The following is a 12,999-nucleotide window of genomic DNA, read 5'->3' as shown; positions in this document are numbered from 1 at the left end:
GTTGTCTTAGAAGACGTCGAACCTAGATATAGGTCTTCAAGATTTGTACAGCTGGGGATCTCCACCACCGCCAACGCCATCAAAGCACCCCACGGTGATGGAGTCCAGGAGGGACTCAACGTCCTTTTAACATGAAAACAAACCTCATGAGGTCACGAAAGACTTTCATTGTCAACCAAAAAGAATTACGGCTGCTCACCACTAGCTCTATGGACCCGATCTACTGTAAAATATTTTTTACATTTAAAAAAGCTATCCTGTTGAGGAAAATTATACAAAAAGATACATTTCTCAACTATGTTGGGGCTTAACCGGTAAAATAAACAAAATATCACATTGTGACAAAGTAAAATAATGATGAAACGGAGTGTGTTTACATTGAAAACGCATGATATTTCAGCAAAATGTTCGGATGGGAATAGGTGTTCTATTTACATGTAAACGACTTTAAATTCATTCGTCTCCGACCTTAAATAGGCAAATACCCTGCATTCCTTAATCCCTTTGTTGACAGCTGACAAAAGGTTTGCTAGATTGTTGGGATTTCTGACATGAACAGCTCAGGGGACCTGCTGAGTTTATTTTTATAGTTTAAAAGGAATGTTTTACCTTATTCAGAAAAAAATGCTGAAGAACACTTAAAATATCACATATATATATATATATATATATATATATATATATATATATATATATATATATACACACACACACACACACACACGTATAGACCCTTGACCCAACTGAATGTTGACACAAAAACTCAATGTTTTCTCCCTTCTTGTAGAATGGTAGATAGAACATTTTGGTTGAGAGAAGTCTGCAGGACGTTTCAACTCCCTGATGTCACTGTCCACCCCCAATGAGCTTCTGCTGTAGCAGGACCTGCATTATGTATAGTTGACAAACATTGAGAGATTTCGCTGAACGTCATTGCGCTGATTTAACTATACATCACACAGGTCGGGCTCATCCTTCCTGAGACCGCCGGAGTTGGTCCTTCATAACGTATCGTGATGTTGGGGAGCTAAGAATGGTCAAACTATCCAGTAAACTGGATCAGCGAGTAAAAACTTCAAAAAGTAGAACAGGCGGTGACAGAAAGCCTATATCAATTGTTGTTGATGGAACTTCATTATTTATCATGTTCCACAGCATTGGTGTCACCCCTGAAGATTTTGAAAGCCTGGAGGCTACTCACAGATACTCGTTTTGAATGATCCGCTTGACACCTGGGCTTGATATTAAACAAATATAAAACACAACCAGATGTTTTTGACTCGCTCACAAAGCTCGGAAAGAGAGCGGATATGCAATAGACACGTCCTTTGCTTATATCCAGAAAACCGGAGGAAACCTTATAAATTTTTTTGGGGCTTTGGAAAGGTTTTCCCCGAGAGACCACTTGGGATTCTTACGTTAGTACTTTAAGTTTCTGGGGAAACTCTACTTAACGGAAGACCAATGGACAGACAAACTGACATTGACAACTCCGAGCCCCGGAAGATAATCTGCCGGTGAATTATAGGACGTTTGTACTTTTTTTCCCCCCTCTGACTGATGTGAAGTGAGGACGATGTTCCGTTTTATTGCTAAAGGATCAGTAAAGTTTATTTTTTTTTGCAATTTTTCATCTATAATTAGAAGCGAAGGTTATAAGACTTTTTTCTTCTAGAGAAAGCAACCTCATGAAAAATCTCTTCTATTGTCATGAAGGGAGTGTTCAAGTAAAGATATTTTCAGAGAAAATGTAATAATTATATCTAGAAACCAAGTTTTTCCTAACGGAGACCCATGATAGTTTATTTTTGAGCGTCTTCTCTCTGATCTCTCTTTCACTCCCCATTTTGACCTCCTACTCTGACCACCTCTACGGTTTCCCGCTACGCCCGTCTCTTCCCCTGTACAAAACTTTAGCGAGCGATCTGCACTCACCTTTAAAAACTCCCACAGAGGAAACTGAACAAACGAAAATGGAATCTGAAACGAAAGACGGAAAAAAAATGTTAATTATAACAAATTCTTGGCAAAAGAGCCATTAAATCATATGAATTGCATTCACGCTGTTACGATTCGGATAGAACGGGCAGCCAATCAGAAAGCAAGGTGCATACTGGAAAATATCATCATGGCTAATTAATGATGCCCAACCAGACTTCTAGAATGTTTCCAAATAAAGTGAAATTAACCAATGAAGGTACATTTTAAGTCACAATATTTACTCCCGAAATGATACTTAAAAAAAAATATTTAAAAAAAATCATATTCAAATAAATGTTTCTGTTAAAAAGTTACAATTTAAACATAGAAATCATCAGAAAGCAGAAAAACGCTAGCTGGGGAGGAATCAGTAGCCCATCTAATATTAGCTATACAGAAAAATCAGACTTTTGAGTCTGCTGGATTTTCTTAGTTGTCAAAAGCAAGTAATTCAAGGGAAAATTCCAAATAATGAGGCCAGGTTTCCGCAGCAAATTCTTTTATTCTTTCGGAAGCACCGGTAACAACTTTCTTAATAAGGACCGTAATTTTAACCCCGTTTAGCCAAGCCCAGCACTTCTCCGCTGCAACCGAGTTCAGAGTATAACCATCTAAGATCTGCTGGCACTAAAGGGTTAAAGTGTAGATTTCAGCCCTGAAGAGCTGTTAATTCGATGTGTCGTGAGTAATGATTCATAAAGGAGCGGACTTGTGGCGAGTCTCTCGGGCTGAACTCGCTTGATGCCCCCAGCGCATGAAAACGGTTATCTGTTCAGACAGGAACTGACAGCGAGAAGAAATCGATGGCCCGCGTTCCACGCTGAGCCGACACTCGGAAATCTTCCGGGAAGTTTGTCAATGCCCCGAATGATAAATGCCTCCTGATGCATCCCTGAAAGCAGCAGCAGAGGTTACAGCTGTCTCACGCGGGAAAGCCGGGAAAGCCATAAATTGCCAGAAAAAAACCCCAGCGCTAGGGTACAGCGGGGCAATAAATTACAAGTGATTGTCATCTTTGTGGCAGGGACTGGAAAGATGAAAAACGGTCGGGGTGAATTAAAAATCGAGGCCAAATGACATAGAAAACGCCTTTTTATTTCTAAAGCTGTTTATTTCTTAATCGGGATTCAAATAAACTCCATATATTTTTCTCTTCTGGATGTGGAATATTGACGCAGCGTACTATATGCAGCAATGCTCAAAGTCAGAATTCCCGCTGACTTTATGTACAGATCCCTAACTTTCCACCAGCCGCCATGCTTTAATATATAGACATTCTGCATGAAAGCTCAGCCCTACATCAAGCTCTGTATTAAATTCTCGCTATAGCAAGAACATCACATAGACTGCAGGACTTCACCTGCCAGCACCAGATACAATGTATCAATTCCTACTTTGTAGGATACAATACATAATACAGGAGCCAGTCCCTCTTTTTTTTCTCTTTCCTCCCCTGATGCCCCTCTTTCCTCCCAGGAGGTCAGAATGTTTGCTGGGTATGAGGCTATTGCTGGGTTCTACTGCCCTAAAAGCCCCAATAATGTGTATAGAAACCGCAGGGAACGGCTTTATAAAGGAAACTAAGTAACTAAAATCTATTCTTCAAAATCCCTTACTTGTTAAATAAGTAGCCACAAATTCACATGAAATGACCCGGCCCTAGCCATGTTTCCAAGCTCACCTCCTACAACAATTGTCCATCTTTTGCGTGTGTGTGCGTGTGTGTGCGTGTGTGTGTGCGTGCGTGTGCGTTAATGGTCTGTGGGTATGGGATGACCATCTGAAGGCGTTAGAGAGACCACCAGAAAGCAAATGTCCACCAGAAAGCAAACTCGAACATTGGCTTGGGCAGGAGTTACGCCTATCATTTAAAACACTCTCATCCGTCACAAAGCCCATAGGGTCGCTTGGCTGCTGTGTCTTTCCCCGCAGGGAGGTAAAAGTACCATAAACCCTGAAGCTGAGGGTGACATTAGGGCAGCATCACCACCACAATTCATTCCAACAAAAGTAATTGTATATCCGCCCACTATTGTCAATATTTTATGGGAATAATTTAAATTAATATTATCATATTTTAGAGGACGTGCAGATGTAGTTAGGACTTTATAATGCATATATTTCTAAATTCTGTAGGACACAAAAAGCCTCCAAAATTAAGTTTCCTAAACCTTCTTAACTTGCCAGAACGTGCCGGAAAATCTTCTTCCGCAAAGAGCGCAACCGACACGCAACATTGTGGCCCCCATCGCGCCCTCCCATCTCGGCGTTCTCCGCTTTATTTTGCAGATTAGAAAACCGAGCTTGTATGATAACAGACGAGATGCACAGCTCCGCATGAATGCCGATATTGTTTAAGAAGAAACAGATGTGTGTCAGATGGCAAAGTCATTAGACTGTCCCATCGTTAAAAGGAAACTGGATAACAATGAGACATCTGAAAAAACCGTAGTGATCAGGAAATATACAAGCCGCGGCTAATCTCACATTTATTGGTGGGTAATGCCTTTCAGACGCGCACATGCATTCAGCTGAGGGCCATGAAGCCCAAAACTTTGTTCACATGAAAAGGTTATAATAGCAAAGCACATAAAACATGCAACACAATTTGTCTGGGAAAAGTGTTTATATTTTTTTTTTCTTTTCTTAAAAAAAAAAAAAAAAAGAGAAACAAAAGAAAAAAAAGAGAAAAAAAAAAAGAGATAAAAAAAGAAAAAGAAAACTACAATAAGGATCACACTTTCTTCAGGAAAATCACGGTCTCGTAAAGGCAAATATTTAAATTACAAGAGTAAATGAAATGCAGTAATGTCACAGATGCCGAGCCTCCTCTACTATGTAATAAAAATATATAAAAAATGATTGCCAGATATTTGAGAGGACAGCCGTTTTGATTATTCTTTTTTCCTTGAAATGTGCAGAAATTGTCTATTTTTTTTGTTCTCTATAAAAATAAAATTCTTTATGGCAATATCATGACTTAAAACTGCTGAAATGATGTTAAAAAATATACGTAGATGTAATAATAAAAAATCTAGGTTCTATTTTATCGGAAGGAAAGGTGGCGACCATATACTGGAAATTAATTGTTAACCAAAAGAAACCAGATGAAAATTAAGGTCTCCTAATTAAATTCCCTTCTAAAATGTGACAAATAAAAAATGGTGTTAGTAAACAAAATTGTTTTTAAAGGAGGGGTAGTAAAAGTAAAAATCTAAATTATTAAGTAATAAAAAGAAAAGATTTAGGCTAAAAAGTGGCTGATTTAGCTATATATTTAAATTAGTTTCTCCAAACAAAAATCCACATATATAATGTTTGCATTTTTGTTGTTTTGACTATTTTGTATAATTCCAAAAGTGTTCCCTATCTAGATTTTTAATATTTTTTATTTTAAATTATATATTTTATTTTTAATATAGACTCCAATAAATAACGGTACACCGAATATCTTCCAAAAGTTGCAAAATTTAGCAACAAGTGGCAATTATTATTATTATTTTTTTTTTTAACATGATTGATTATCCACTGGGAAAAAAACTCGTACATGCGCAAAATTGGATTCCATGGAAATTGTACTTTTGGAATTTAAGAAAAGAGAAAAAAAAAGGGAAATTCAGATTGGAAAAAAAAAGCTATTTTCTTCAAACGTTAGCTTAACCTGCTGCTTGTCCAATCCAATTTAGGGTTAACCTCAACCCATTGCCTCTGCTTTACTGGTAACGTTACAAGCCCCAAAGCTGTGATCATCCTCGTTTGGAAGGTGTTTAGAGGTCTGCACTTTGTAAGTTACACATACCGGCACAAAGTAATATCCTTATGTTACGCTTGGCCGCTGTTCCGAAAAAAATAACTATATTTATATGAAAAAGGGCTATTTAACATTTTTAGAGGAGCTGTTAATAGAGTTTTAATAACTTTTTGCTGGGAACAATTTTTCCAGTTTTGTAAAATAATTCGATGTTACGCAACTTGAAATTAGGTTTTGTGAAACCTCTGAGGCTGGTGTGAAAATGGGATTTTTTTTTTTTTGTACCTTGCATTTTTCTTGGTTATTTCACATCTGAATAACAGTGAATTATCACCTTCGATGTATATTAAAATCAGAAGCTTAGTTATTAAAATAATAGCCGGTAACAAAGACCGACGGGCATGATAAATGCCAACATCGATTAAAAACGGGTGAAAAGAGATACTATCTCCACTTGCTTAAGTTTTTAGATTTTTCTAGAATTTGGAAAACAGACACAGCCGAGATTATTCAGTTTTAATAGACCTTAAAGGTGTTTTTTTCCACCCGCTGTACTAAAATTAACATTTTTATTGCTAAATGTGCAAACCTCTTTTTAGGCTATGCAAGGGTTTGCAGGGAATGTTTAATTGTCGCGCGACACAAAAATAAGCATTTACAGGCTGCCCTAGAAATATAAAAGTTGTCCTTAAAAAGGTTCTATGTTGCTGTATGCGATTAACCTTCAGAAGAAAGAGTAAATGATTAACATTCCGGACGGTACAATTAATATTTTATCTAAGTGGAACTGCACCTTTAAGTGTTAGAAAATGCAATATTGGATTTAAAATATATGGGAGTTTTGCACCAATATTTTTTAACAAAACATTTATTTGGAAGGTAGACAAGAAGGTCGAAACTCTGCGTAAAATAATAATAAATAAATAAAATGATGTTGGGATTCCACCCGTCATCGCCGGCGGAACCCCACATGTAGAATTTACACGAGCTGATGGCGTAGCGCCGAGAGGCATCTCATAATACTCTGTCTCTAGCTCTCCGCGTGGAGTTAGAGTGGCCTGGAGACGAAACGAGCTCCAGGAAAAGGCTAAAAGGTATTCGGAGCGAATTAAGACATGCTTAAAATGCTGAGACCGTCCCGCTGGCAGCAGTCCAGGGTTAATCAGCCTCCAATCTATTACAAGGGGACAATCTCAAGCCTCTAAACCCATTTTTTCCATTGTTCTGCTAAACCCATAATGAGAATAAACGCTGGGAGTGTATATCGGAGGAGATTGATCTGTATACAGATCATCAGTCACTTCCGTTTCGAGAAGTCCTTGGTATACCTGGGTTGCTCTCAAGGATCCAAGGCTGATTACTGCACCTCCAGGTCATCGTGTTTGGTGTGCCATGCTTATAAAGAATAATATCGGAACAATGTCTTGAACCTGGAGCAAACATCATGGTAACCATTGAAATATTCCATCTCCATGCCACAAATTTAGAACCAAGAGTGATCCTTTATAATTATGTTTCATGTGCCATTGGTCCACCCTCCGCACTAATGGTGGGACTGGGAATGAGGAACTTTAGGGTAGACCTATATGGAGCCTGGTGGACCCTTGTCTTGTCTAATCACAAATCCACCCTTGTGAGCTCTCCTATTCTTCCAAAGTCATCATACCCAACCAACACGCTCAACCCTGGCGGTTCTGGTGCAGAGAAGACTTCATATTTTCCTGAGCACCAAGCTGGTGGGAGGCCGCCGATCCCTAAACACCGGCTCCTATCGATTTCTAATTACACCCTGCAATAGTTTCACTGACTTATTTGCCTCCGGTGATATCATCATGTGTACCTGCACAGGTGGCAGTTCTCTTAATCATGTAAAAATACCGTGAATCATAAAAGAAACCTTACACTATTGTCCTGCAGAAGACACGTCTAAGATGAATTTGTATTTCGGGTTAAAACAACATTCACAGCTTTTTCCCCCCCGACATACCTGGCTTTTATGTACATTAAGTTGTTTGCACTCCGAGCCGCATTCCACCTCTAAATTATGCAGCATAAAGACAAGCAGACCTGTGTATGACTTCATCGTTAATCACTATTACCTTTATAAACCCATATTTACCGTCCAAAAAATACAGGGTGTCAGAAGGGCAAAGTAAATCCACAGGTCTGAGAAGCATGCGCAAAGTATGACATCATTAACTTAGAATTCAATCCCCTATTTATTTATTACAATATTATGGGGTTTATTTGGCAAGACTTGAAATCAGGGCCATGGTTTTAAAAAAAAATAATAAAAAATATATATATTTTTTTTTTTTAGTGCAAAAGAGATACATTGTATTGCGACCGCTTTAAGTTCTAAATTATTCCCCATTATGCCCCCGAACTAGGAGCTTCTCTTAATTGGTTGTCTCCTTTGAGTTTTTTATTTTGTTTTTTCTTTTTTGATAGAGAGGAATTGCTGTTTAGCAAGTGGAAAAGTGTTTTTCCTCGATATTAAACAAAAATATTAGAAATCCCCTAAAAACCTGCCAATTTTTTTAACTTGTTAAATGTTATATTTTGTAAGTGATATTTTTAGGTTTGTACTATGTAAAATCCATAGTCTGTCAATGACCTGGAACCACAGCTGCTATCTCTACGATAGTCTAAAGGACACCATATTGTCCACAAGAGACTTGGGGTTTTTTTCCCGAAAAGCACTGGATACCGATGACATCAAAGAGGGATATTTAGAAAATGCTCATGTTTGTATGCTACGAACCGCAAAATACAGTAATTAACATTCTTTTATTTTCCCGCTTTTACATCCTATTACAACCACATGTTGGCACCAAATCGTTTCATGGTTTGTTTCCGACAAATATCCATTAAATTGCGGGGAGAGACAAGAGGCCAAAGTGGCAAGACACTCAACAAGGAGACGTCTGTAGTGACATTTAAGAAGATGTCGGCTAGAAAAATTATTGTTTGTGGTTTGAAGTTAAAGATAGACAAAGAAAAGGAAGGAGGAACACAATCATTTCATAGTCCAGAACGGTCACATCGATTAAGGCTGGTTCATGAATTGGTGTAGATAAAGAGGGTGAGAATGATATCACTCACACATTATGAGAAGACTGAAAGTTGGGAATGTCTGCCAATATCCCAAAAGGTAGGACCGTTCCACCACAGCGCCCATAGAAAAACATGCCAACATCGGACTTTATCTCATAGAAGTTTCCCCATTTATCTTTTCTTAGAATAGAGGAGAACATAGAAGAATGTCTTCAGTGGTGATCAAGGCTATGAGCGCTATGTGGCTTTCCTTTTGGAAACATTGTGTTTGAGTCTTCATCGTGGTCTAAGACTCCAGCGATGACCCAAGCAAAGTCAGCGCCACTTGCTTACAATTACCATAGCCATTGGCAAATCAAGTCAAAGCCAATATAGGACATGTTTCTACGCTGATCATACTGGTGTTGGACACAAATAAGCGGAGTATCATTGGACGCTACTTGCTTTACGAATAACCCGTGACCCAGTGATCACGTATGTTGAGCATCTCAACGTTCCTAGATGTTCTTCAAACTTTTGGTGACCTCACTGTTGTGTGTTGGACATTAGAGGGTAACAAAAACCGCTTTACACTTCTAAACATAAAAAAGGCTTATATGTAGTTTTTGTAACGCTATTCTTAGCAATAATAATAATAATAATGTTGGCGATAAACGCATCTATGATTTATTCAATAATTCAAGGACACATTTTGGGGCAACGCTCGCTTATAAACGTCCTGCCTTTTAAACCGTTTCAATTTCAAGTCCCACCAAGGTATTCCGAGATCTGAATTCAGGGTCTGAGGCTTCAACTTTCCAAGACGTTAATGTAAATACAGACCGCGCCGTGCTGCTTTAATGGAAGATTTAATGTATGTATACAACGCACAGATCTATAGAGGAGATTTCTGGAAGTAACAATTATTTTATTTAACAGGAGACTACAGGAGTGAAAAGCATTCAGATGCTTAGTCTGGGCACTCGACGGGAGGCCCCCATCCTCTCATCCGGCGCACTCAGCACCTTTCAGCAGAGAATCTGCTTATGTAACAGAGATTAGACGGGGAAAACAGGAGATATTTTAAGAGAGAAAATGAGAAGGAATACTCATTCTTAGATATTTAATAAAAAAAATCAAATACCCCCAAAATGTCATTGTTAAGCTTGACAAGTCCCTCTTTAGCACCCAAATCTTTCCTCCCCAGATGCCCCTTATTCTTCCCCTGATGCCCCTCTTTCCTCCCCCTGATGCCCCTCTTTCCTCTCCCTGATGCCCCTCTTTTCTAGGAGGTCAGAATGTTTGCTGGGTATGAGGGGATCGCAGGGTTCTACAGCCCTAAAAGCCCCAATAATGTGTATAGAAACAGCAGGGAACGGCTTTATAAATTAAACGGGGTAAATAAAACCGATTGTTTTCTGTAAATACCAAACGTTGTTACATAAATAGTTATCAGTCATGATGTCATCTAAAAGGTCTCGGCCAATCCCCATCCTCGGGCATCTCTGCGCATCCGCAACCCACGGAACAGGTTCTCCAAATGCATCTGTGCAATTCACTCATAATGTCACACCCATACGTTGTCAAGATGTTTCTTTTTAGCTTTATCTTTCTAACACAATTATTATATTCTAATATTTACGCTTAATATTTATTGCGCTTAAAAGGAACAGAAAACACGTTACACGCATGACACGGGACTCCGCTGTCAATTTCTCATAATTAAATAGAAAAGTATATAAAACGGCGAGTTCCTAAAGAAGACGGACACAGCTCACAGACGTGACGTGACCTCGGATGGTCAGGTGAATGACCAGGCGCAGGCCACCCATCGGCTAAATAATTACACGTGTGTGCATATGGTAGCCATTTGGCTAGTATAATCTATAAGTGGCACATCTTCCTTTTTAAATGCACATTCTATTTGAACAGGTGCCTTTTTACGACAAGGCTAAGTAGGCTGAATGGTTCTCCTTTTAACCCGAATTTGTTTTTGCGTTGTAAAGGCGATACGCTGTCCCTTTAAATTGCTGCTCTAAACAGTTCTTTCTAAAATCCAGCTTGAAAAGCGGAATAGACCTCGCAGGGAATAATTTATAAATACAGAGAGTCCGGTAGCAGAGACGATATTTTTAGAACCCGGTGAAATAATAGACGTGGAGCCACCGGCCGTGATAACATCACATAGAAGCAGCCAGATGTATACAACCTGGTGTTACGTACGCAGCCTGGCCGACGCGGGCTCCGTCTTCGTACTGTCTGCCTAAGATCAAATCCCACTATAAACCATCGCGAACGGGACAGACCAAGCCACACACATCTTAAACACGTTTCACACACTGCTTGAAACATTATCGTCATCGGGATCCACTTACGTAAAGACAATGACATAAGATTACAGCGCTGTTCCAACAAAGAACGTGGAAGGGTGGTCCATGAAGAGGACCACCATGTAGAGGAGGTGGTTTCCATGAATGGCATTTGGTCCACTATCTCCACAATGGGAACTGGAGTCTAATCACAACCCGTTACAAAAGAGGAACATGGTCAAGAAGAAGAGAGAACGGTAGAGATACATTTTATCCCGATTCTATATAATAAACCAACCAACAAACCCTTAGGTTGGGCTTGGAGAAAGTTCTAAACGAGGCCTGTCGAAGAAGCGTACAGCGGGGAAAACGTATTCCTCGGGAAGGTTTTTGTTTCCTCAACAACTTCATAGCCTCCAATATGACATCATAATCTGAAGCGGGGTCGATCTTTTTGGAATATGAATCTTCTCGATCTATTGTCCACCAGTTGAAAAAGTTCTCAACTCTCAGGACGCTTTCATTTTTAGGCTTCTCTCCCCCGAAGAGGCTTCTTTTTTTTTGTAAATTATAACTTGTTTTCTTCATTTTTTTTAAGGGCAAATTGTATTATTTTTTTATATATATCTTTTTATTTTTTTATTTTTTTATTTTTTTTTTTGCTTTCCCCCCCTGACATGGAAACTACGCCTGCTGCCAAAGCGAGCAGGTGTGAGATTAATCTGTTCCAAGGCTGAAAAGAATTCTCAGAACAATACGTCATCCTCACATGCATTTTATGCTTGTTTGCTTTCCTTAACCTCGGTTTGCGTTCGTTTCTACAACGGTTGTCACTTCCAACAATGGATTTTTAAAGAAAAAAAAAATATATATATAAAATAAATACAAAAACGCCATCATTATTTATACAGTATTCCACAAGCATGAGTTTGCAAACTTTGAAACTTTTTATGCAACGTTGTTTTAACTTGTTGCAGCCGACGGAAAAACACGTTCGGCCGACGACCTTTCACTGCGTGGCTTTTTTTTTTTTTTTTTTATAGCTTTTCCTGATCTTTTTGTAAAAAAGCAGTAGAGCTTGAATGAAAATCAAACAATATTTTTTATCCTTTACTTTTTGTGCAAAAAAAAAAATAAAAAAAAATAAAGAGAAAATATATGAGACGTGCAAAAAAAAAAAAAAAAAGTATTGAGATGAAGAATGCAAGTATCTTCTCGCTACTGATTTCTTAAAGGGTAGGTGGGGCAGATAGCAAAAGGGCAAATACGTCAAAAAGGCATTTTTCTTCTATTTAAACAGGGATAGCTACGTATATTTTAAAATATAGTAAAGAATAAAAAAAATAATAATATATATATTTTTTTTGGTGTATATCAACCGAGTGGCCCTTTAGACACAGGGAAGTCTTAAGATTCAACAGTGATTTGGTACATGAGATGTATAAAGGGCTAGTTTTAATTAGAGCAAGGTACCCCAAACAAAAACATAGACCCTGCCGGCAGATCGGCCCCCATTCGGCCCTCATCTAGTCTGCCCGTTTCTCCTGCTGTAAAGACTCAAACCTTAATCAGTCGTTTAATACCCTCATTGTATTACCCTCTACCACCTCTGCAGGGAGGCTGTTCTTAAAAAGATACGGCTTTTCATAGACATTTCTAGATCACACATGTTGTGCTATTCTCTCCGGTGTTGTAGTCACGTGATATCCATTGATAATCAGTACTGGTTCCACGTTCCGTCGCCTAAAATGAACTCTTTTCGAGGTGTTGGATCCGCCTAGTGAGTAATGCAGGTGTGCGAGTCTCCGGAGCGATCTTTATCTCCCAAAGAATGATCCAGATAACCATCTTTCATTTTTTAGGTACATTCCTCCATGCATTTAAATAGATTTCGCATGATTACAGCTGGCAGATATGAACACG

At 38.7% G+C, this 12,999-nt stretch overlaps 1 protein-coding gene across 1 annotated transcript in view; it reads right to left on the bottom strand.

Annotated features, from left to right (window-relative positions):
- Nucleotides 1-12,999, bottom strand: part of SLC25A26 (solute carrier family 25 member 26) — a 39,694-nt gene that overhangs the window by 6,723 nt on the left and 19,972 nt on the right. The window contains exon 6 of the mRNA XM_053469443.1: nt 1,936-1,980. Within this exon, the coding sequence (XP_053325418.1) occupies nt 1,936-1,980 (45 nt within the window). The remainder of the gene's footprint in view (nt 1-1,935; nt 1,981-12,999) is intronic.

This window comes from Spea bombifrons, chromosome 6, assembly GCF_027358695.1.
Source record: "Spea bombifrons isolate aSpeBom1 chromosome 6, aSpeBom1.2.pri, whole genome shotgun sequence".
In the NCBI taxonomy this organism is placed as follows: Eukaryota; Metazoa; Chordata; class Amphibia; order Anura; family Pelobatidae; genus Spea; species Spea bombifrons.
Note: the sequence above shows the minus strand (reverse complement) of the source record. Positions and strands in the feature narration are given on the sequence as shown.